At 41.1% G+C, this 25,018-nt stretch overlaps 1 protein-coding gene across 1 annotated transcript; it reads left to right on the top strand.

Moving 5' to 3' along the window:
- Positions 1 to 19,389: 19,389 nt before the first annotated feature.
- LOC127754881 (chaperone protein ClpC3, chloroplastic) lies at positions 19,390 to 24,910 on the top strand. Its single transcript, XM_052280479.1, has 10 exons — positions 19,390 to 19,487; positions 19,606 to 20,234; positions 20,795 to 20,907; positions 20,992 to 21,123; positions 21,240 to 21,425; positions 21,789 to 22,004; positions 22,321 to 22,538; positions 23,086 to 23,161; positions 23,268 to 23,357; positions 23,479 to 24,910. The coding sequence occupies exons 2-10, from the start codon at positions 19,646 to 19,648 to the stop codon at positions 24,655 to 24,657; spliced, it is 2,799 nt and encodes a 932-aa protein (XP_052136439.1). The 5' UTR covers positions 19,390 to 19,487; positions 19,606 to 19,645; the 3' UTR covers positions 24,658 to 24,910.
- Positions 24,911 to 25,018: the final 108 nt, after the last annotated feature.

Raw genomic sequence — 25,018 nt, 5'->3', positions numbered from 1 at the left:
GGTTCAGTGGGGTAATTCGAACGACTGCGATAGTTCGGGGGGGTAATTCGTACTTTTTCCTAAGGTATATGTGGACATGAGTGTACTATACTACTTAAGCTACAATTTTATTTCACATATAGACATAGTTGGTGAATCAGTTATTTTCGAGCTTAAGGGCTTGTTCACTTTGATGCCATTTTCAACCTTACCAAGTTTTGGTAAAGTTGCAAAAAAAAGTAGCTACATTTAGTTTGCTGCCAAATTTTGGTAACTATATAAGAAATTCTGCTAAAAAAGTTACCAAAATTTTGGCATGGCAATGCCAAAATTTGGTAAGGTTTTTTTTTCATCAAAGTGAATAGGCCCTAAGAGCCATGATAGATCCTGTAGATGTTAGATAACTCCTGGTCACCCTTTTTCTATTAAGAGAAATAATAGTTCAGAAATTACACAAGCCTGGCCGGAGCTAGTCTCTACAGTTTTCCGTCAACATGATGCGCTTGGCCACGCATGCTGCACTCTCAATGTCTATATCAAGGTAAAAAGTTCATCACCTTATATATTTATATCTACTATACAAAGGCACTCTTAAAAGCCCCCACGTCAATCAGAAAAAGAACTGAACGATGGGAACCTTACAAACCTAGTTAATTAATTTTTGAAGCTAAATTATTATTTTTAGAAAGTACCTCATCGCTAATGGGTCATAAACAAACAATGTCTCAGATGACCTCAACTGTGATGGCATTGGTATATTAGGCCATCATAGATGAGTCACCTGTGACAGGATCCGAAGTAGATTCATCAGAGATAGGGTTACTTCTAATGGATCGTAAGCTTTGAGCCCGTCACAAGAGAATGACATCTAACTGGTAACAAGCACACATGGACTGGTGGTGGGCCTCACCTCTGATGGACAACGGAAACACAACCCATCAAAAAGGTGAGTGGAGTTATCCCTGACCACTCATCTCTAGCCAGGGTTGAACCCATCAAAGGTAAGGGTTTGTGTCCGACAAAGGTGACCTGATCCGGCGTAGTGCCTCGTGTTACTTTTGTCATTGTATATCTGTTTGGATATGTATGGGCTCATTCATGACGATTGACAAAACATTTTTCGAGGATTCTACTCCTAGATAAAATTTTCCTGTGCCAATTTAATATATTCATATATGTACAATGCTATTACGAGTACTGTTTGATGACATCTATATTAAGCATCATCTCTTTTATGGATACTCCATGAAGAAAAACCATAGGACAACATTTAATATGAGGAAAGATGTGAATGAAGAGCAGGTAGTCACGGCTGTGGAAGCTTAGGGTATGTGAAATGGAGGCACTAGGAATTCAAGTCTCTGCTCCCATCTCCACGTACGGTTGTTCTCGATCACAGTGATATCACATACCGGGTACCTAGAGAAACCGTTAGTTACATACTCGATTGATGAGCAAAGAACACAAAATATTATTGCGATCCATATAGTTGCCAAGTAGTTTCTTCTATTGTGCCTGTCTAGAGTTATTGGGATGTACAAATACACAGACCTCATGATTATTGATTAACACTAGCAAGAAGATATCCTAATAATATCGCAATATCATAAAAAAACCGTAAAATTAATCTTATATATAAGGTACCACCGGTTAATTTCTTGATTTCATAAATTTAACCATGTATGTTCAATTTAAATTTATATTTGTCATATCAAAATTCATTTTAATATGATAAATAGAATGTGTGGTTTTACGAACGTTTGATGCCAGGCTTTGGCTGTATAGATTCTTCTTCACAAAAATAATTGCTATGGAAATCTTGTGAACTCCCTTAGCTCATATACATAGGTTTAGTGGATCGCCAACACCTAAAAGAAGTGCAAACGCATTAACATCATAGACAATTTGCAGCCGTTTTTAGTGCATTCATTAACTTAGACATTTCAGCCTATTTTTTCTCGAGGAAAACCTCCAAAAAGGCAGGGAGCTCCTGTAATTTCTCTGATGGAAGAAGAGAGTTATCCAGTTTATTAGGAAAATCGAGTAAAAAAAATTACTACATCACGGTTAATTAAGGAAAACCAATGAAACCCTGACATTATTAAAGTTAGCAAACCACACAGACCTAGACCCACTAACAAAGACCAACGATCCAATAAGCAAAATCTCCTAAGACGAAGCCTTCAAAAAGGACACGGAAACATAAGGATGGCATCGCCAGATCCAAATTAATATGAGATTTTCACGCAGTGAGATCGCTTGAGGCTGACGATAACAATGGCTCGACAGCAACACCTTCAAGAAGGTGTATGACACCTAAGGGCATCGCCGTTGTTAGTGCTGGCAAGCCGTGCAAGGCTTTCGCCTTAAAGTCCCATCCAACCATCTCATCCACGATGAAAACCACACAATGCCACCTGCACGCCAAAAGCCACCACTTGTCCAACATAGCCATTGACGCACATATGCTAGATTTTCATAGCTGCATAGCACCAAGCTATCGAAGGCATCTGTTCGTCGCCATGGTCACATTCCACCGCCACACCACACCATGGAGCTGCACACGAGAAAGAGGGTAGGAAATCCACATAGAGAAGTGGCCCGAGTGAAGAGAGGCCATAGCTCTAGCACAGCTTGCCAAGACGACCTGCGCCATCACCTAGATTGTTCTATAAGAAGCTCCAAGCCGAACCGTGGAGCTAGCCCGTGGGAACTGCCGGACGACCACCACCAGACCAGTCTAATCTGTCGGAAAACCTAGATCTAGATCTAGATCTAGAAAAAAAAATAAAAGGGGAGATGGAGAAGGATGAAAGAGATCCAGGAAAAAAATGAGAAAGGGATAGGAGATCGAGATAAGGATGGGGGAAAGGATGTAGGAGGGAGGAGGGCAGAGGTAGGCGCTGCCGACACCACCACCGTCGGCGGCGGCGGCGGCGTGGCTGGCTGGACAAGGGGAGCCTACGGACTCGCCTTTGGTCACCTCCCGTGTCGCCCCGAGAGAACGGCATGGGAGTCAGCCCTCATTTCAATTTAATTAGTTGGCCCTACTAGAAATTGGGTTGTTCCAAGCTAGGCCAATGTAGTAGCAATGTTGAGAATGATGACAAATAATTAGGCTCTTCCATGCTATATAGATCGCCCTAGGCTCCTAGCTACTCGCCATCAGCAAAGCATGGGTACAAGAAAGAGCCGTAGCCTTCAATATTCCAATAGGAGATGGAGGCATCTGGAATTCACATCAGAGCCGAGAAATTCCGCCTCGTGAATTTTCCTTCGAAGAGCCTATAGTTATCTTTAGCAATTTATTTTGGATAGAAAAAGGATACACCATGGTTTGGGTTCTGTCTTGCTGTAAAAATTTCGAGCCCTGTGCTCAGGGTCAGCAAGGTCAAGCCGGTGACGGCCATGAACAATACAGCAGTATCTAAGCGATCGACAATGCAACGTCACTGGCATGTGATGCTTTGAGAATTGCTCTTGCTGAAAGGAATGCATCTATGTTAGCGGCAACGTTAGCAGGTGATTTTTTCCTAGAGAGGGATGTATGTTAATATTGGAAGTTATTGGGAGTACAGCAAAATCTAATTAGAACTGCATGATCATATATATTGCTAACTATATGAAAACTCAACATCAAAGACTCGAGGTATGCTGCTTGGGTACTTAAAACTTTTCGGCCGCTTATTTGTAGTGTTTTCCTTTTTTCCAATTTCCCTGCAACATCAAATATCTCTTCATGCTTAACTAGGGACAATTAAGCAAGCATAAATAATGTTCTACAGGAATGGATTGTGAGTCTGTGACGTGGTTGAATGATTTGAGAAAGATATCAAGGATTAATTTGTAGAATCGAATACAGAACCAAGCCTACTAGAGAGGAGCGAATGGAAGGAAAAAAAACAAATAACTTTTAGCGAAAACAGAAGTTACCCGCAAACTTGACGAAGCTATACCAGTCACACTGCTACATCACCACCGGTCTGACCACAGTACTCCCACCGGTCTGGCTGCTTGCAACGGGGTTGCCCATAGTCATGAATCCGACTAGAACTATGACTCCTAATCACATAGGAAACCTATCAAACCAGGAAAACAACATCCCCATACAACTCCAAACTTCAACATTTACAAATTTGGACTGCTTTTTTCGGTACGCACACAACACGATGAAACGGGACATAACGTCTTATTTGCCAGTTGTTGAAGTGCTGGTTATTAGGGCCCATGGCTTTGTACGGGTGGACTGGCCTTGCTTTCACCAGTTGGCAGAAGCAAGAGACAATACTTAGGGCCTGTTTGGATTGCTACCCTATCAAAATTTACCCTACCAATATTTTGGTAGGGTAGCAAACCAAACACCTCTATCAAAACACTACTTATGCCACAAATTTGGCTTTGCCCATGAACTTGTGTCTTATAGGTATATTTTGACTTCAATCCAAATGAACATTTTTAACTCTACCCTACTAAAGTTTTGGTAGTGCCAAAATTTGCCTAAGATTTAGCACTACCAAAATTTTAATAGGGTATCAATCGGAAACATGACCTTAGACTACCATATCATCTTCCTAGTCACTAAACTCGAGAAGTTTCTCCACCTTATGCTAAATTGCAAGAAAATTACTAGTAAAGAATGACCGAAGATGTGCTATGCCAAATGAATGCCACCCCATGCATGCAGGTAGACACAAGACCGTTTGTGCTACAGTTTAGTACAAAATGATGTTCAGCATCCTGTCAAAGAGAAAATGAAGGGGATTCAGCAATGTTGTTTTTTAATACATAAGTGACCATCTAACATCTTTTGTTTGATTGCCATGTTACACGTTTTGTTTGGTTGTCTTCTTTGCCTTTAATATCACCCTCTTCACAATGCAAAAAATATTTTTGGTAGCTGGCTAAGGGGAGTGCCTAGTTACATGTTTTGTCTTCTTTGCCTTCAACATCTTTTGTTTGATTGCCAGGTTACATGTTTTGTCTTCTTTGCCTTCAATACTATGCATAATAATGCTATACGATTGAAATTGGTAGCCAAACAACTTTTGTTCTAGTTTGGATGGCGTGGTATCTACATAAATTTGTTATAAAATGTATGTGATTTTGAAAACGTTATTTTAATAAATCATTTTATTGGCAGAAGTTAGGAGTATGTCCCATCACGCCTTTTTTTTAAATTCCTTCCTATTTAGTTTTGAGACTTTTTCACTATGTGTCCACGGGCAGAGACCGAAGATGTAATCCTCATTTCTATTATCTATAAAAAAAAGTTGCATGATGCAGAAATTTGTGTTGATATGTTTCTTGTTCAACACCGTTTCATAACCGTGCGAAAAGTGGCAGTATTACCAAATCGTTGAGCCAATAGACCAACGTGCAAGTGGAGATGTCTTAATTTTGTGCATTCTAATGTTCTGAAATGCATACAGTTTCAGCAGAATTGTTGAAGACACATGCTAGGATGCGTGCTTTTGTTCCATTCAAAAATATTTGTGTGCTTTGCTCTTTTATCTATTGGTTCTGCAGAGTTTGTCACTTGCTACTGAATTCACAGAGTCACCAGTATGAAGAATGCAACCTGAAAACAGTTGTGCTTCGAGTTCCGACAATACCGGCAGTTAAGCTCATGAGTCAGGCAATTTATCAATCAAACATTTGCAAATTCAGAACCATTTGTACTAATCAGGAGTACTGTTACCCAATTAGATTAACAGCCCATACTGTACTACTTAATTAGGATTAAAACCATCTTACATTTCTTCTGGTTTAAAAAGTTAAGGGGTGTATAATGACTGATGTAAGAATTAGGTAGGATGGTAGAAGTTGATTTTTCATGGGACAAAATTGAAGTTGAGTTTTTTTTTGGACGGAGGGGAGGGAGTAAGAGTTAAGGGGATTGCTTAAACTTTTGTGACTGATGAGGGGCTTGAATATATAGTTGGTGGATCAGTTTTACTTGGTGACTTATGAGCGCCATGAGAGCTCCTGTATAATACATGTTAGATAACTCTGGGTCGCCGATGGTGCGTTCACAATGTTAAAGTTCATCTGTACATATTTCTTAATCTACACTTTTCGTTTCATTTTATAAGTCATTTTGATTTTTTTTAGTCAAACCTTTTTTAGTTTAACTAAATTTATAGAAAAATTTCACAACATACCACCTCTGTTTTTTTAATGTATGACATTGATGATTTTTCGCATAACATTTGATCATTCGTTTTTTTAAAAATTTAGTATAAATATGTAAACGTATAAGTTAATATTATAGTTTCTTTATTGATAAAACATGTCACACCAAAATAAATAGTATTTATATATATTTTAATAAGATGAATAGTCAAACGTAGTGTCGATGTTTGATGTCACGATTCCGGTATTTGGATAGTGTGGTGATCGTTGGTACTAGGATATACGCGAGACTGAGGTAAAAGAGATGGAGACGAGGATTTTTATATAGATTCGGGCCCCTGAATTGTCAGGTAATAACCCTACATCCTGTTGGCCGAAGCCGATATTGCTTTTATTCACCATAATCACACCAGTACAATATTTGAGGTAGCCTATCTAACTGTTGTCGACATGGCGGTCTGAAGGTCTAACTCGTAGTCGACAACAGGGTAGTCTTCCTCCTCGAGTTTGTGCTCTGCTAGATCAGAGACAGCGCTAGATCCCTACGGCCGGCCTCTGTAGGTACCAGATAGGGTCGATCCAGGCATATCTCTGATGTCGATATCTGGTGGCTTGTCTTGGCGTATGTTGGCTTGTATGTTGTGGCTTCTGTTGTTCCGTGTATGTTGATTGTGGTGGGTGTGTCCCCTTTCCTCCTAGGGGGCCTTGTATTTATACCCATAGGTGTCCCCTTGTCCAAGTAGAACTAGGGAAACCAATATGGATACAATCCGAGTAGTCCTTGTCGTTTCCATGTAGAACTCTGGTCGTCTTTCCTTATCCGGAACTCCACCTATATCCGCAGGTTATTTCCGTATAGGACATGGTATGTAGTGGGTCCTGCCGAGATTTAGTCATCTACTATTAGGTATGTGGTATCCATAACCCTGACAGTAGCCCCCGACTTCAATGCAAATGAACAAATTCATATTCTCAACCGCAGACCTTGGAGTAACTGTTATCGAGCTCACGTGACCGTTCTCGATGAGTTCAGAGATAACGCTAGACTTCCTTTATCAGCCTCGTGCGGACACCTGAAGGGTTTGTCTGAGTCAATCTCCGACGTCAACCAAGAAAGTACAGAACATACGATTAAGTCTCCCGTCTTGCTGTAATCGAGAATTTGGATTGAAGTCAAGAAATTTTATCTCGGCGGGTACACCATCTCTTCATTCCGTATTCCTTGTCGAGATCCACCAACCGTTCTCGAGCGATCGAGAAGGCGTAGAATCTGCGACGAAGCCTTGTCAACATTTGTCGTATTCGCCTTAGTCGATCTTGGTGTAGAACCATAGAGACATGGAGTCTTCGTCAATGTCAAATAGAATTTTCCTGAAATCAACACTCAGAAAAAAATATTAGATAGAAATAGCCCCCGAGCGAACGCTCAAAGGGTGACATGTTATAATATGTATGGAAAACTGAAAATGAATTAAATTTACAGACCAATGTTTTGTATATGAGCGTCTTCTCTCTTACCGACTTCGATCAGTCAGTTTGTTGAGTCATACACTCTCCCTAGCCCCCAGCCTTGTCGTCGAAGAATCGTTCTCGGAATATAAGGCTCTTGGACCTTTGACCTGCCTTGGTTGAACAAGCACTGATCCTAGCCCCCAGCCGTGAAGTTGGAAAACCCAAATTCCGATTACACGGCTTGGTTAATACGCACGGCGAGAACTCTTACCCGACCAGATCTTACATGGTCTTTTGTCTCTATAGGATCCGACAAGGCCTTATCGGCTCTGGGTGTCCCCAGCCGAAGTTCCCTTAGGTTCCTCGGAGGCCTTGTCAAGACGGCGTAAAGGGACAGTAGGATAGGTTTCAACGCTAGGTGTCATCGTGGTAAGGGATCTCTGGGTAAAACACTTGGCGATATTGTGTACCTGATGTCAACTTTGTTGAGGTAGAGGTAGTGGGAGAATCGCTACACCTCTGGTCGAGGACCAGGTAGTAGTCGTAACTCGACCACTAGAAGTAAATGTACGAGAGATCGCTACGATTAACTGGTTGAGAACCAATGAGTAGGTGTCTCTTGATCATTTGGAGTCGTGGTACGAGGACCATTACACTGCCGGTCGAAAACCAGTCGCAGTTGTTCCTCAACCATCTGAAGTTAAGGCGCGAGAGATTGCTACGTTTACTAGTTCGAGAACCAGCAAGCGAGTAGAATTATCTCTTGAACACCAATGGAAGTTGCGGTGCGAGAGATTGCTACGTACTGGTTCGAGAACCAGCAAGCGAGTAGAGTTATCTCTCGAACACCGATGGAAGTTCGTGGTGCGAGAGATTGCTACATACTGGTTCGAGAACCAGCGAACGAGTAGAGTTATCTCTCGAATACCAATGGAAGTTCGCGGTGCGAGAGATTGCTACGTACTGGTTCGAGAACCAACGAACAAGTAGAGTTATCTCTCGAACACCAATGGAAGTTGCGGTGTGAGAGATTGCTACGTACTGGTTCGGGAACCAGCGAACGAGTAGAGTTATCTCTCGAAAACCAATGGAAGTTCGCGGTGCGAGAGATTGCTACATACTGGTCTGAGAACCAGCGAACGAGTAGAGTTATCTCTCGAACACCAATGGAAGTTCGCGGTGCGAGAGATTGCTACGTACTAGTCCGAGAACCAGCGAACGAGTAGAGTTATCTCTCGAACACCAATGGAAGCGCTAGAGTTGGTTTATTACATGTGCATATCATGTAGCCAGCATGACTCACACACCCAACTTGTAGCATATCCGGATGTCCGTTCGCAATCATGTCGGGTGATCAAGCCGACAACGTTCACAAGGAATTATCCGTTAACAACCTTTTCTCAAATAGTCTAGCCACGGCCGGTGCTATGAGATAGGTCGTCGGTCTTCGTTGGTAGGTTGGGCGCGACTACTCTGCATTTGTCGAGATCGTTCTCGATAATGCGGTATACTCGACCACAACCTACTCGAGTGCTCAATTGTTCCTGAAAAATATTTTCTAGAAGGCAAGACATATAGCAGAGAATATCGAGCATGTACTCAAAAAACTGCATGGATCTTCTAGTATTATCAGGACATAACGAGCAGATGAAAATATCAGGCATTATGTAGACCGTAAACAAGCATGATTTATGAAGAAGAAAATAGAGCGAGCCCCAGCGTTAGACCGTAGTCGATTTAACATCGAGGACACTCGCGCAACAGATATTGTATAAAAAGCATGCTCTAGGTAAACATAATAAATTATTGATCTGACAATGCTGTATAAGTCTGAAAAATAGGTACGATAAATTGTGTATAAAACATTGCGTACCTTTGTAGATACATGCGGATGTATCTACGAAATTAGTAGATCAATTGAATTAATTAATCTACTAATTACCTTGATTAGCCTTGGTAACTGGTCTGGATTGTTTTCTACAAGCACGTACAGGTGGCCCACTGACATACGTACATATGTACCTAAGGTAAAATAGCCTTCGGTACATTGTAAGTGTTAATGTATGTGCATGGGTCCCACGGTATGCATGTATAATATACGTGTAGATGGCAATGCAGTCGGCCGGCTGCTTGGTTGGCAGGTCGAACGACGGGTAATTGACTCCGATCTGATGTAGGCCAATGTATCTGAATCCGATGAGGACACCTCGTCGATTCTCAGAATAGGCTAACCGTCAGACTGATCTCGGATGTCGTCAACACCCAATGATGGTAATTTGTCGAACTTTTTGGCAGTGGATGTCGGTTTAGAGGTAGTCGATCCAGGCAAGGCCTCACGGTTGACAACTTTGAACCGATACCCTCCACGGCGATGACGTCTTGAAGGTTGGTCGATCTCGAGAGATCGAATTGTTGACGACGATGGTTCCGATCTCATCGGAGCACGTACTCTGGCCAGGTTGGATCTCCCTGGTCCAAAGTAGTTGAAGTATCCCTCATCAAAAAATCCGCGGTGACGCGGCCATGACGAAGCTTGAGATGATGAGGGTCCCGATCCACCGGATAACGCACTTCGATTGGGTTGGATCCCCCTACAGCCGAAGTCGTTGAGTAGCTTGTTGTTGGAGAATCCATCTTTTGAACCCATCTCGTCTAAATCCTGAAGTTCCCTACCTGGCGTGCCACTGTCGACGTTTGATGTCGCGATTCCGGTATTTGCATAATATGGGGATTATTGGTACTAGGATATACGCGAGACTGAGGTAAAAGAGATGGAGACGAGGACTTTTATATAGATTTGGGCCCCTGAATTGTCAGGTAATAACCCTACATCCTGTTGGCCGAAGCCGGTATTGCTTTTATTCACCATAATCACACCAGTACAATATTTGAGGTAGCCTATCTAACTGTTGTCGACATGGCGGTCTGAAGGTCTGACTCGTAGTCGACAACAGGGTAGTCTTCCTCCTCGAGTTTGTGCTCTGCGAGATCAGAGACAGCGCTAGATCCCTATGGCCGGCCTCTGTAGGTACCGGATAGGGTCGATCCAGGCATATCTCTGATGTCGATATCCGGCGGCTTGTCTTGGCGTATGTTGGCTTATATATTGTGGCTTCTGTTGTTCCGTGTATGTTGATTGTGGTGGGTGTGTCCCCTCTCCTCCTAGGAGGCCTTGTATTTATACCCATAGGTGTCCCCTTGTCCAAGTAGAACTAGGGAAACCGATATGGATACAATCCGAGTAGTCCTTGTCGTTTCCATGTAGAATTCTGGTCGTCTTTCCTTATCCGGAACTCCTCCTATATCTACAGGTTGTTTCCGTATAGGACATGGTATGTGGTGGGTCCTGCCGAGATTTAGTCATCTACTATTAGGTATGTGGTATCCATAACCCTGACACGTAGGTAGTATAAAATACCAAATTAATTTTATTGATTCTAGCATTTTGAATATATTTTGATAATATGTTTATTTTATGTTAGAAATACTATTATATTTTTCTACTAGTTTGATCAAACTTAAATAACTTTAACTTGAAAAGGAATATAAAAAATTACTTATATATAAAACGCATGGAGAACTAATTATATGTTATCCAAAAAGCTTGAAACTCCCAATTAGCATAGTATGAACCCAGTTGGAATTAAATTTGCAAATATATTGTTGATTTCTTTTTTCCGATAAATATTTGGGATGTAATTTTTTTTTTACAGAAATATACCGTTGGTCTTAAAAAAAATTACGCGAAATGACGTGGGGTTACGTCGCATGCGGTTTCGCACGCGTAGGGAGACCTGGGGACTGGGGGCAGCTCAAGTTGTTTAATTATCGATTAATTAATTATTAATTAACCGCAGAATAATTAATTGCTAATTATTATTACTTAATCGCTAATTGGGTAATTAGTTAGTCACTAATTAAGCGGCTGCTCGCTAGACAAGCCGTTCGCTCTGGCTCTTTTATTTTAGCGAGACCGTTTGGTCTCGCTGTCTCTCTTTGTGCGATACCGCCCATGTCGACACACCCAGATCATTCTCGCGCAACTATTGTGTGAGACCGATGGTATATTTTTGTTAAAAAATTTACATTCTGAATATTTTTGAGAAAATAACAAATTAACAGTATATTTTTAAATTTAATTCAAGCTAGTTGAACGATTGAAGCTGAACAGTGGACGTGCTCTTCCGAGCAGAGATGATCCAGCGTCCTGTTCAGCAGCATAGACTCACACCATCACTTTTGCAATTTTGTGCAGCAATTAGGTATTTATGGACTTGGACTAGTTTAGACCCACTTTCGGAATGGACGATTACTTGACAGAAGGATTTTGGACATTGGAAGATCCAACTTTCCAAGGATTTTTTTTCCTTCTAACAATTTACTGTTATATATCGTCATCGTACATGTACAATGCTGTTACAATTGCGCGATGACATGTAATAAATTGAGTAATTTACTAATGAAAACACCACCAGTGTTAAATTAACAGCTCATCTCCTTTATGGATATTCCATGGAAAAAAACTGCAGGACGAAGGTATCAATTATCAATAGTTGCAGTCCTCTTTTCATTTTGAATGTTTATATATATTGTATGTAGCATTCCCAATTTCACAATAGCTAGTCAAACCATATTTATAGAAAAATGCAGTAGTATTTTCAACACAAAAGAAATATGTTATTAAAATGAGTAATTTTACCATCCAACTTTTGCTACCTTAAGGCACCATAAATTTTTGGTACATCAAATCATTTTTTATGTAAAATTTGATACCTCAATATACTTACTACCTAATGTTACCAAAATTTTATGTGCAAAATGTAGTATCTAGAAGTACAAAATATTGAATGGTAAAATTGCTCTATTAAAATATATTCACCATTAGATTTAATAAAACTAAGGCCTGGTTTAGTTCCTAACTTTTCCTTCAAACTTCCAACTTTTCCTCACATCAAAACTTTCCTACACACACAAACTTTCAACTTTTCCATCACATCGTTCCAATTTCAATCAAACTTTCAATTTTAGCGTGAACTAAACACACCCTAATTTGGTATTTACTGTATTTTTTTTATAAACTCAATCAAACATAAAAAGTTAAAAAGTTTTGACTTTAAAATAAATCAAAGAGACTTATAATATGATGAAACGGAGGGGGGTAGAAGTTTACAACCAGGGGACAGTATGGCCATGATAGACTAATGCACATACCCAAATTAATGTCGTCCACTTTGCAGTTCTGTTAATAATTAGTGCCAGCTGCGAGCTAATTCATACTTTCTCATCTTCATGCACATTTGTACATCCACCCAGCTACTTCTAGTGATAAATATTTTCTACATATATTTGTATCTATATATATATCACAAAGGCGAGGAAATGCAACATGAAACTTCTTATCCCTCTTACATTTTTTTTTTGAAAGAAGCCCCCTCAATTTTGCATGATCCAAATATCATAAAAAAAAAAGAGAGCAACTAGTCGTGGCTAGGGCAGCATATCATGTAGGAAATGGAGGCACCAGGAAGTCGAGCTAGTGTCTCTGCTCCCATTTCCATCAAGTGTTTCTTGATCTTAGGGAGAGAATATCACATAACCACCGAGTGGAGAATTATTCAAGCGGCTAGCCACTGCGGAAGCTCAGGACATGTAGGAAATAAAGACACGAGGAAGTCGAGATAGTTTATCTGCTCAAATCTCCAAGTGCTTGTTCACCGTGATGGTCAAGGAGAATAGAGCTAATACCTAGAGAACAGAAATTGCAAGAAATTAACAAGACAAGCGTCTAGCCTTAGTGACTGTGTGAGTGAAATCAGTGCTTTGCCATGCTGACATAGTCGAACCATGTTATGTCGAGACTATAACTCCGAGAATGGGACTGACTCGTAGGATCGGAGATAGTCGTACTACTGAAATATGGCACTTCTCCCTACCTGCAGAGTTTGACAAAGTCATCAATTGAGTCAAGCAGAAAGAAATATTGTTGATTCAATAAGCAAGTGGGCAGATAGTCACAGACAACTCACAAATCACAACCTTACTTCATATGTTATGTTGCTTATCGGTATTAACACGAGGTTTAAGTCGAGCTAGCGTCTCTGCGCCCATTTCCGTCAAGTGTTTCTTGATCTTAGCGAGAGAATATCACATAACCACCGAGTGGAGAATTATTCAGGCGGCTAGCCACTGTGGACATGTAGGAAATAAAGACACGAGGAAGTCAAGAGATAGTTTATCTGCTCAAAATATTCTCAGGATAATTTTATTATCTTGATGTAATTGACTGAGTTCAATAAAAGCTTCCATTATTAAAAAAAACTGCTCGAATCTCTATGTGCTTGTTCATCATGGTGGTCAAGGAACGTAGAGCTAATACCTAGAGAACAAAAACCGCAAGAAATAAAAAAGACACGTCTGGGCTATGCTTCTACGAGTCCCTAGGGTGGGTAGCAAGGAAGTGAGTGAAATCAGTGCTTTGCCACGCTGACATAGTCGAACCATGTTGTGTCGAGACTGCGACTCTGAGAATGGGATTGATCAGTAAGATCAGAGATGGTCGTACCACTGAAATATGACATTCCTCTCTACCTGCGGAGTTTGACAAAGTCATCAATTGAGTCAAAGCAGAAAGAAATGTTGCCAAAATTTAATGAGCAAGTGCGCAGATAGTCACACACTCACAACCTCACTTCATATTATGTTGCTTATCAAGTATTAACATGGGGTTTGGGTCGTGCGCCGTTGAACATTTGGTTTAGAACATACATACTCGATCGAGGAGTGGAGAACACAAGATGTTGTGATATTGGTGGTTTACTGTTTACTTATCGGAGTCAATTATCTCCTGCTCTATAGCCTTTAAATCGAAAATTAAAGTATAATTGACAACGAGTATCTTCAATCATTCATGTCTAGAGTTATTGCGAGACAGAGATATACATAACTCATGATTACCAGTAGTAAGGAGATATATATTTCTGTATCGCCATATCTTCAAAACAGTAACAAATAACTCTTTTGTATCCAAGTCTCTACCCTCTATTTCATGATTTTATTTTTAGATAATGGAATGAAACATTCTGGCCTTTACTCAAGAGCTACAGCCAATTATTACAAGGTTCACATAAAAGCAAACTCACACAGTGAATATGTAGCCAAAGTAACAAAACCAAAAGTAGAAGCAAACTAATAAAAATCAAACAAGGTAAAGACCCCACAACTACTGAATTCTATTGGTGAATCTCCACCAATGTTGGCAAAGAGCTCTATGATCGTCGACTCAAGTTTATGACACGCATCTTTTATTAGCTTGATATGATCATCATGCGTTTGTAATTGAGCCTATTCCCGAAGCCAATATGTTGCCTTGAAAAGAACCTGCAAAGATTTTGAAGACGATTTATCAAAAACCATTTCATTTCTACTAAGTCAGAGAGCCAACATACAGCGGAAGCTCAAACAAGAATAAGTTCCTTGATCTTTTTATTAACACCCACAAGCCAATTCCCAAACATATGAGATATACTATGTGGAAAGTATAATCCAAACGCGAATTGTGTAGATCTCCAAAGAAATTTGGCGAAATGGTAATCTAGGAAAAGATGGTAAATCGATTCATTTTTCATACAAAAACAACATTTCAAACTACCATTACTTGTCTTTTGTTAAAACTATCCCCTTATAAGGAGATACCACATAAAAATCATAATCTTAAGAGGCATTTTAAGTTTCCAAATAAACTTATTTCTCTCTATATACCCATTATTAATTAGAGCCAAATACATAGATCGAACTGAAAATTGACCACTTTGATTAAGATTCCATCTAAATATATCCTTCTCCTTTGTTAAGTTAACATGCACAATTGAAGCACACAAATTGTGACATCTAATCAAGTTCTGACCAACTAATGCTCTCCTAAAAGGCATTAAGAGGAACATTACTCATAACACTTGCAATCGAGGAGTTTTTCCTTCTAACTATAGAATATAATTATGGATATTTGTCCTTTAAAGATGAATTACCCAACCACTTATTCTCCCATAATCTAACTTGTTCACCATTATTAATAATCCAGAAACCCATATTTAAAAAAGAACTTTTAACCTTCATCAAACCTGACCAAAAAATGGAATCCCATTGTTCCGCTCAACATGAATTATAGATTTAGTACCAAGATATTTCCTTTTCAAAAGATCTTGCCACACACCTTGTTCATTTAATAATTTAATCAACCATTTACTTAATAAACATTGATTTTGGATTTCTAAATTATGAACACCAAGTCCCCGTTGATCTTTAGGCTGACAAATAATATCACATCTTGCCAATCTATATTTCTTTTTATGTTCATCGCCTTGCCAAAAGAAACAAGATATATAGTAATCAATTTTTTTAACTCAAAAAACAAAATCATAAACATAATTAAAATTGATAACACATAACCAATCTCCCACCTATAGAAATATGTTTACCCTTTCAACTACTAAGTTTTTTTCTCAAATTTTTGTTCAATTGTTAACCAATCTTTATTACTAAGCTTTCTAAAATGCATAGGAATGCCAAGATATCTAACAGGAAAATCTCCTAGTTTTCACCCAAAAATATTTGAATATTGCTCATGACATTTCTTTGCTTAGCCAAAGCAAAATAATTCACTCTTGTGAAAATTTATCTTCAGGCCAGCTAATTTTTCAAAAGCAGTCAAAATCAATTTCATATTTCTAGCTTTCTATAAATTATGCTCAAAAAAATGATAGTATCATCAGCTTATTGTGAGATAGATAAACCATCATCAACCAGATATGGGACCACTCTAGAAATTTGACCATCATCCTTTGCTCTCTTTATTAATATAGCTAACATATCAACAACTGTATTAAAAAGAATTAGACATAATGGGTCCCCTTGCCTTAAACCCTTTTATGTTTGAAAATTTAATCCCACTTGGTCATTCACTTTAATGCCAACATGTCCACCTTGTATAAAAGAAGCAATCCAATCACACCATTTTTGCGAGAAACCGTTCATTCTCAAAGTTTGTTGAATAAAAGACCATTTTACTTTATCATAATTTTTTTATAAATCAATCTTAAAAGTACACCACTATTTTTTCAGTGCAATTCATGTATCGTTTCATGAAGAATAACAACCTCCTCCATAATATTCCTCTCAGGTATAAAAGTTGTCTGTGTGGGACTAATAATCTTCTGAGCCACTCCAGAAATTCTATTTGTAGCAAGTTTCGTAAAAATTTTGAAACAGACATTAAGTAAACAAATAGACCTATATTGTTAAATTTTCAAAACCTCTTTGCACTTAGGCAGTAAAATAATATTACCAAAGTTAAGAGAGTAAAGAGGTAAATTACCACTATGAAAATCATTAAATAAATCAACCAAACAGGCTTAATAACATTCCAGAAAACCTGATAAAACTCAGTTGGGAATCCATTCGAACCCTGAGCTTATTATGTTCCATTTGAAAAATCCCATCTTTAATTTCCTTCTCAGAAAATTCTTGTACTAAAGCATTATTTTCTAATTGAGAATCCTGGGGAATATCACTTATTTGGCTTTCATCTAACATTAAAGAAGAAGCTTCTGGAGGGCCAAAAAGACATTTATAATAAGTGGTGATATGCGCCTTTAAATTCGCATCATCATTAATTACCCGATCACCACCCTGTAGCTGATAAATCATTATTTTCCTATGCTTACCATTTGCTACCAAATAAAAATATTTAGTATTCGAGTCCCCTTCCAAAATATCTTTAATTTTAGCTCATTGATACCATTTAATTTTCTCTTCCCGCAAACATGATAACCTATTCCTCAAATAATCAAGCTCCTCTTGAGTTAACAAAGTTGATTCTGTTTTTTATAAGAAAATCAAGTTTTTCTAACCAGACCAACTTCTCATTTTTATAAAAGACATTAGTCTGTTTGGCCCAACCTCTTAAAAATTGTCGTACTCTACGAATCTTAGCCTGCCAACGCTCTAAATGAGTATTACCGTCAACAACACTTAACCATGTATGATCATGATTTCAGATTTAATCATGTGTGTTCCATTTAAATTTATTTTATCAACATATGCAGTGGCTGCTCCATGGAGCAGTTACCATAGTTAGTTACACAATATCTGCAAAAACACAATAGGTTAGGTACACGATATTTTGTATATAAGTGGTCTCACTCTGTCTATATATATATGGTTTGATAAAATGCATATGAAAATATGTATTCATTGCATATTACCATATATTTTCTTCAGTAACACCATAAAATGTACTTATGTTAGTGTATATAAAGGAGACAGCTCCGGTAAGTTATCTCCTTCTAAGAAATTAGTATGTGATTAAAATGATTCATGAGAATGTACATGCATACAAAATCTTATAGGAAAGAGAAGCAACAGGAGATTAGAGCCGAGTTTCAATACACTAAACCGATAAACTGCATAGCTACTCCCTATTATTCATAAAGCAACAACGATCTATGGAGTTGTGGACACAAGCGATGATTAGCTGATATGGTTTCTGTGCGGTATCGCGGTCGCGGTGCTTCATTGCAAAATGTCGTACTCTAGTGTTACCTGAAGACATCGGCATGGTACCAACGGTTGCCCCAATCATCATGGATATTAGAGCAAAGTTTGTACATGTACAAAGGACTCAACCCTTAAGCTTGGGTTTGGCAACGGCATTCTTGGTGCCGCTCCAAAAAAACTGCTGAGCGCAAGCATCATGATGAGTTTGCAATACAATCTGGACCGCTCCTTGTTGTTCTCTTCAATCTGTATGCCTCCAAGTTTTTATTTGACTAAATTTCACGTTGGGCCACATATTTTGACCAAGATTTCATAATGGACTAGGGTTAAATCAATGTTTTCACTTAACACCATACATCTTTACATAAGTTTTCAGTTTGGACTAGGGGTGAGCAAAGCAAGGGAATGTGAGAAAACTTCATATGATTTACACAGGGATAATTATAAAAGGCAAAACATTTTATGTTTTCTTCCTTCTTTTCAGTGTGAATGATAATTAACTATTTTCTATTTTATTTTTATTCATTTACCCCTATGTATAGACCATTTTGTGCCACTTTTAAACATGTTTGCATCATTATTTTGATGTGATTTGCTGAAAAAAAGTAGTTTTGTGATTTGCTATTTCTTTCTAAAGATATTTATCTTAATACTATGGAACTCAAAATGATAATTTGAACTAGCTTTTCTCTTACAACTTCCATTGATGTGCTCAACCCTAGTCCAAAGTGCCAACTAGTGCAAAGATATGTGGTGCTAAGTGAAAAGGTTGGTTTGGCTCTTGCCCATTGTGAAACTTTGGTCAAAATATATGGTGCGATGTGAAATTTACTATTGATTTAAAATGATTTGACTATTGATAGTCCATGCGTAGTTTGACGTAAGTATCTAAATACAGTGTAGTTACTAATTTTGAGTATATGGATTAAAATAATATGTCCATCTTCGCCTCTCCGATCCTCTCACTTGTTTTTATTGTAGTTTTATTCATCTTTTTCGTTTTCTCTAGCTACTAGCTATGATTTGGTGTACCTTTTCCCTTCCAGTAGCAACGCACACGCTTTGCTAGCTAGTACAACAGAGGAAAAGGACTTATTGCGTGTCCCTCCGCGGCCAAGGCAGGTGCACAAATCTCAGCCGTCCGATCCATCACGGACGGACGCCACGCGCGCACTCCAGCCACAGAGTTTCCGCGTACCACACCACATCGCCAAATCCTCCCTCCTGATATATTATAGACCGGAATCCGCCGCGCCGCGCCGCCGCCACCCACGCGTGCGTATCTCTCTCCTCCGTGTCGCCGGCGAACCCGCCGCCGCCGCTGCCCCCTCACCGGCGGCGACGTCAGCCGCCATTGCCCCGACCATCAACAGGTCTCCTCCTCTCCTCTCCTCTCCTCTCCTCTCCTTCCACACTTGCATGTGTACTGCGTGCGTCGTGCATCTAGACCTAAATACCTAATGATCTCCCATGGATTGAATGCTAGTCCAGATTGATCGAGGCGTAGAGTAAAAGCTTCTCCTCGGCGACCATGGAGAGAACCCTACTGAACCCGCCGCCGTCTCTCCGATCGCGGGCATTCCGTACCACCGCCGCCACAAGGATCAGGCCCTCCTCCTCCATGGCTAATATGATCCCAACGCCTCCGCCGATACGGCACGCCCGCCTCGTCAAGGCATCGGCCGCGGGCCGGCGAGAGCTCCACGCTCCCCCGATCGCGCCGCCAATATTACTCGGCCTCCGTTCACCCGCGGCGGCGTCGTACGGGCGTGCGGGCGGCGGCGGCGGCGGGAGGAGGAGGGGGGCGCGGGTGGTGGCGAGGATGGGGTTCGACATGTTCACGGACAAGGCGATCAAGGCGATCATGATGGCGCAGGAGGAGGCGCGGCGGCTGGGGCACCACGCCGCCGGCAGCGAGCAGCTCCTCCTCGGCGTCATCGGGGAGGGCACCGGCATCGGCGCCAAGGTGCTCAGGGGCGCCGGGCTCAGCCTCAAGGCGGCGCGCGCCGAGGTGGAGAAGATGGCCGGGAGGGGCCCCGGCATGGTCCCCATGGAGATCAAGTTCACCCCCGCCGCCAAGAACGTCCTCCAGGCCTCCGAAGAAGAAGCGCACCAACTAGGTATATATTGTCAAATCAAATTTGGGCACATTTAAAATTTATGCATAGCTATTTCCAAAACATTTAAAATTCGACATATGCGAGTTACATAGTTGTGTAGATTTGTTTTCTACAAAGTGCAGTCTTGTCTTGTGTAGTATTGTACAAGTTCATTTGATCTTACACAGACATTGTTGCAATATAAATTATTGCAGTCAAAATTGTATTTCGAAGATAATGCTGATGTCCAGATTGGCTTGATTTTCTATGAACAGGGGAATAGTTATTATGCAATTAGCAATGGGTGGTTTGTATATTCACCGTGTTGTTATTCTTCACAGCTCGTACAGTCGTACATGAGCGAGCTAAAGTACCAGTCTACCAACACTGATCATGAGGAAATAATGATCATTTTCATCTGTACTTTTTAATGGGAACTGACATTAAACATGGTGACTTTTTAGTTCTTTTTACTGCTAGTATATCTTTACTACTCCTCTTGAAGGAAAACAAAAAAAAAAAAGGAAAGTATTCCATCTTTTTTTCATTTCTCTAGCACTGAACCTCCTTACATTGTTCAGGGCATAACTATGTTGGATCTGAACACCTCCTACTTGGGTTGCTCCGTGAGCATGGTGCTGCGCTTGTTGTGCTGAAGAACTTTCAGGCTGATCCCAGCAACATCCGCAGTGAGGTGAATTTAGACAGAAAAGGAGGTTCTCCTTATAAATTCAATCCAAGTTGATACATATCATCAATTCATATATTTGCCTCTTAGGTTATCCGAATGATCAGTGACACCTCTGAAGATCATCAACCTGTTAGTGCTGCAGTTGGGGGAGGAAGCAGTGCAACTAAAATACCCACACTTGAAGAGTATGGCACTAATCTGACAAAACTAGCAGAGGAGGTAGCATTCTACATCAGATTTGACAGACCTGTCATGTTGCAATACAAGAGGACATTTCAGGGACAAATTTAAGTAACCGAGAATTGATGTTCTTTATTTTATTTTATTTTTGGTAGGGGAAGCTGGATCCTGTTGTCGGAAGGCAAAACCAGGTTGACCGTGTAGTGCAGATTCTCGGTAGGCGGACCAAGAACAACCCCTGCCTAATTGGAGAGCCTGGAGTCGGGAAAACAGCGATCGCGGAAGGGCTTGCACAGCGCATTGCTGCAGGAAATGTGCCTGAAACAATCGATGGGAAAACGGTTTGTGATCGTCCTATCTCTTGAGACTCAGTATACTTCTGTTTTTGTTTGTTACCAAATCCTTATAAGCTAAATGTGTAACAATGTAAGCTTCCTGTTCATGTTGGCTTTATGTATGGAAGTGGAATTTATCAGCTTAATTAGGCTACTGTAGTTTTTTCAGTTCTCACTGATCAGAATTTACAATTTGAGCATTATGAGATTGTGAAGAGTCTACCTTTCTAGGATACAAGAGAAGAAGCATGGTAAACAGTACCATGGACCATGCTTTCCTTGATTTGATCTATCCTGCAAGCACATCTGAACAATTGATGACATCATAGTAGAGATGAAAAAATACTTACTGTTGGAAATCCTTTCCAGGTTATCACCCTTGATATGGGTCTACTTGTTGCTGGTACAAAATACCGTGGTGAGTTTGAGGAGAGATTGAAGAAGCTGATGGACGAAGTGAAGCAGAATGGTGAAATAATTCTCTTCCTTGATGAAGTTCACACCCTGGTGGGTGCTGGAGCAGCTGAAGGGGCCATTGACGCTGCCAACATCCTGAAGCCAGCACTAGCAAGAGGTGAACTACAGGTACATAGTTGACCTCTCTGTCAAAAACACAGTAACTACCTATTGAAATCTGTTTCTTTTGTATCCTATCAAAAAAAAATTTTCCCGGTCCTTAAGAAGGTATTGGCCTATTGGGAAGTACCATATTTCTAGTGTAAATTTTATACCTCCGGTGTTACCTTGTCTGAGTTATGTTACCACAGGTCCACTAATTAACACTAAAAATTATATATACTCTGGAACCTAATTAAAATTACTTGTCAAATTATAAAATCAGTCTTGAGCTTCTAGTTAATTTAATTTTACCAAGTGCTCAAGGTAACTTTGTTACTGTCAGTGTATTGGAGCCACTACCATTGATGAATACAGAAAGCACATTGAGAAAGACCCAGCACTGGAGAGGCGTTTTCAGCCTGTCAAGGTCCCTGAGCCAACTGTTGATGAGACCATAGGAATTCTCAAAGGTCTCCGGGAGCGATATGAGATCCATCATAAGGTCCGGTATACTGATGAGTCGTTGATCGCAGCTGCTCGGCTCTCATACCAGTACATCAGGTTTGTGAATTCTGATAACAGAACTGTTACAGCAGCAGGTCTCATGCAAGATGATCAGTGTGGCTTTTAGCATCTCACAATGTATATTAATTTATTTTCTGCTATTTTTACTCGTCATAGTACTGAAATTTTCTTCAAGGCTACTCTAGACTGAAAAGATGAGGCGCCAGAATTTAAGATTAATGGATCATGTAAACTTGGATCCCATGATAGTACTACCAAGTAGTTGAATATGAGGTTTGGAATGCCTTTTGTTCTTCTTCATGTCTTGATAATTGCATCTTTTTTATTTCCTTTTTATATAAGTCATGAAATGATGATTCCTAAGAAGTTATAAATTCAATTGTTCCACTCCCTTGTTTCACTGCCTTCTCACGTCTGACAGCCTTGTTAGTTTGCAGTGGATACGCCTTTTATTCTTCTAAATGTGTTTTAAGAATTGAATCTTTTGCCTTCTTAAGTTATTACGAAATGTGGATCTTTGAGCAATTTTTTTGCTATGTGACCCTTTTCACTGCCTTCATCTGACATACTTGTTGGTTTGCAGTGATCGTTTCCTCCCGGATAAAGCAATTGACTTGGTTGATGAAGCAGGTTCTCTTGTCAGGCTGCGAAATGCCCAGGTAGAAACAATCATCATATTTTGATGAATCGATCCTAATTTTTGCACTAGTTTTTGAATTAATAATGTTCACAATTTTTTTATCTGAACTTTTACCATATTGACAGCTACCTGATGAAGCTAAAGAACTCGAGATGAAGCTCAAGGAGATCATGGCAGAGAAGAACGAAGCCATCCGAAGTCAAGACTTCGAGAAGGTTAATTTTCTTTGATAAATGCAAATTTTAATTCGTCGAATCAATCAATCAACCTGTAAATTTATTGGTATATAAGAACGTCGAATCAAAATTTAATTCATTTGAATTCGACAAAAATTAGGCGGGAGCACTTCGCGGCGAGGAGGTGGAGCTCAAGTCGGAGATCATGTCGCTGGTCGACAAGAGCAAGGAGATGAGCAAGGCGGCGGTGGACTCCGGCGAGTCGCCGGGGCCGACGGTGACGGAGGCGGACGTCCAGCACATCGTCTCCAGCTGGACCGGCGTCCCGGTGGAGAAGGTCACCGTCGACGAGTCGAGCCGTCTCCTCGCCATGGAGTCGTCGCTGCACCGGCGCATCGTCGGCCAGGACGAGGCCGTGACGGCGATCAGCCGTGCCATCCGCCGCGCCCGCGTCGGGCTCCGCGACCCGCGCCGCCCGATCGCGAGCTTCATCTTCGCCGGGCCGACGGGGGTCGGCAAGTCGGAGCTCGCCAAGGCGCTGGCGGCGTACTACTACGGCTCGCCGGAGGCCATGGTGCGGCTCGACATGAGCGAGTTCATGGAGAAGCACACGGTGGCGAAGCTGGTGGGCTCGCCGCCGGGGTACGTCGGCTACGCCGAGGGCGGCCAGCTGACGGAGGCGATCCGGCGGCGCCCCTACGCCGTCGTGCTCTTCGACGAGGTCGAGAAGGCGCACCCGGACGTGTTCAACATGATGCTCCAAATCCTCGACGATGGCCGGCTCACGGACAGCAAGGGGAAGACGGTGGATTTCAAGAACTCGCTCATCATCATGACCTCCAACGTCGGCAGCGGCGTCATCGAGAAGGGCGGGAGGCAGCTCGGGTTCGCCGGAGATGGCGGCGGCGACGGTGGGTACGGGATGATCAAGAACATGGTGGAGGAGATGAAGCGCTACTTCAGGCCGGAGTTCCTGAACCGGCTGGACGAGATGATCGTGTTCCGGCAGCTGACGAAGATGGAGGTGAAGGAGATCGCCGGAATCATGCTCGCCGAGGTCACCGGCCGGATCGGCGGGAAGGGGATCGGGCTGCAGGTGACGGAGAGGTTCAAGGAGCTCGTCGTCGAGCAAGGCTTCGACCCGAGCTACGGCGCGCGGCCGCTGCGCCGGGCCATCATGCGGCTGCTGGAGGACACGCTCACGGACAAGATGCTCGCCGGGGAGATCTGCGCCGGCGACTCGGTGATCGTCGACGCCGACGGTGACGGGAACGTCGTCGTGGTCGGCCGGCGCAGCGCCGGCTTGCCGGACCTGAAATCGCCGGCGTTTACTGTCTAGGATTTACTACTACGGCTGCTGCATTTTCAGCTACTATCTTTTTGTGTTTGTGTATACATAGCTAGGGATAAACTGTCATAGTATTTCTTATCTTTTTTTTTTGAAAAAAAAAAAACTTATTAGCATCTTGGTAGAGAGACAGATGGTAGGAATAGCTTAGTTAATCTTACGCACTCAATTCTTTTATGGTTGATGCACTTTAATTCCTTTGTTAGGAATCTCAAAAGTTATCTTCATATTCTTGTAGTCCCATTTTAGTGCTTGTGAAGATCCTGTTTTTTTTTCTGATTTGAACACATTTTGTTATTCAAATATCTTACATTTTCCATGGATTAACTCTCATTTCTACAAGAGATCGGCA

The sequence above is a fragment of the Oryza glaberrima genome, chromosome 11 (genome assembly GCF_000147395.1).
Source record: "Oryza glaberrima chromosome 11, OglaRS2, whole genome shotgun sequence".
Classification (NCBI taxonomy): Eukaryota; Viridiplantae; Streptophyta; class Magnoliopsida; order Poales; family Poaceae; genus Oryza; species Oryza glaberrima.
This window is presented reverse-complemented; position numbering and strand designations above follow the sequence as displayed.

What these genes read in the sequence shown, in the direction of transcription:
- LOC127754881 (XM_052280479.1), top strand. Translation starts at nt 19,646, where the DNA reads ATGGAGAGAACCCTACTGAACCCGCCGCCGTCTCTCCGATCGCGGGCA. An exon ending in TGACAAAACTAGCAGAGGAG is followed by an intron (nt 21,124 to 21,239) that starts GTAGCATTCTAC and finishes TATTTTTGGTAG; the next exon opens with GGGAAGCTGGATCCTGTTGT. An exon ending in GAAGTCAAGACTTCGAGAAG is followed by an intron (nt 23,358 to 23,478) that starts GTTAATTTTCTT and finishes GACAAAAATTAG; the next exon opens with GCGGGAGCACTTCGCGGCGA.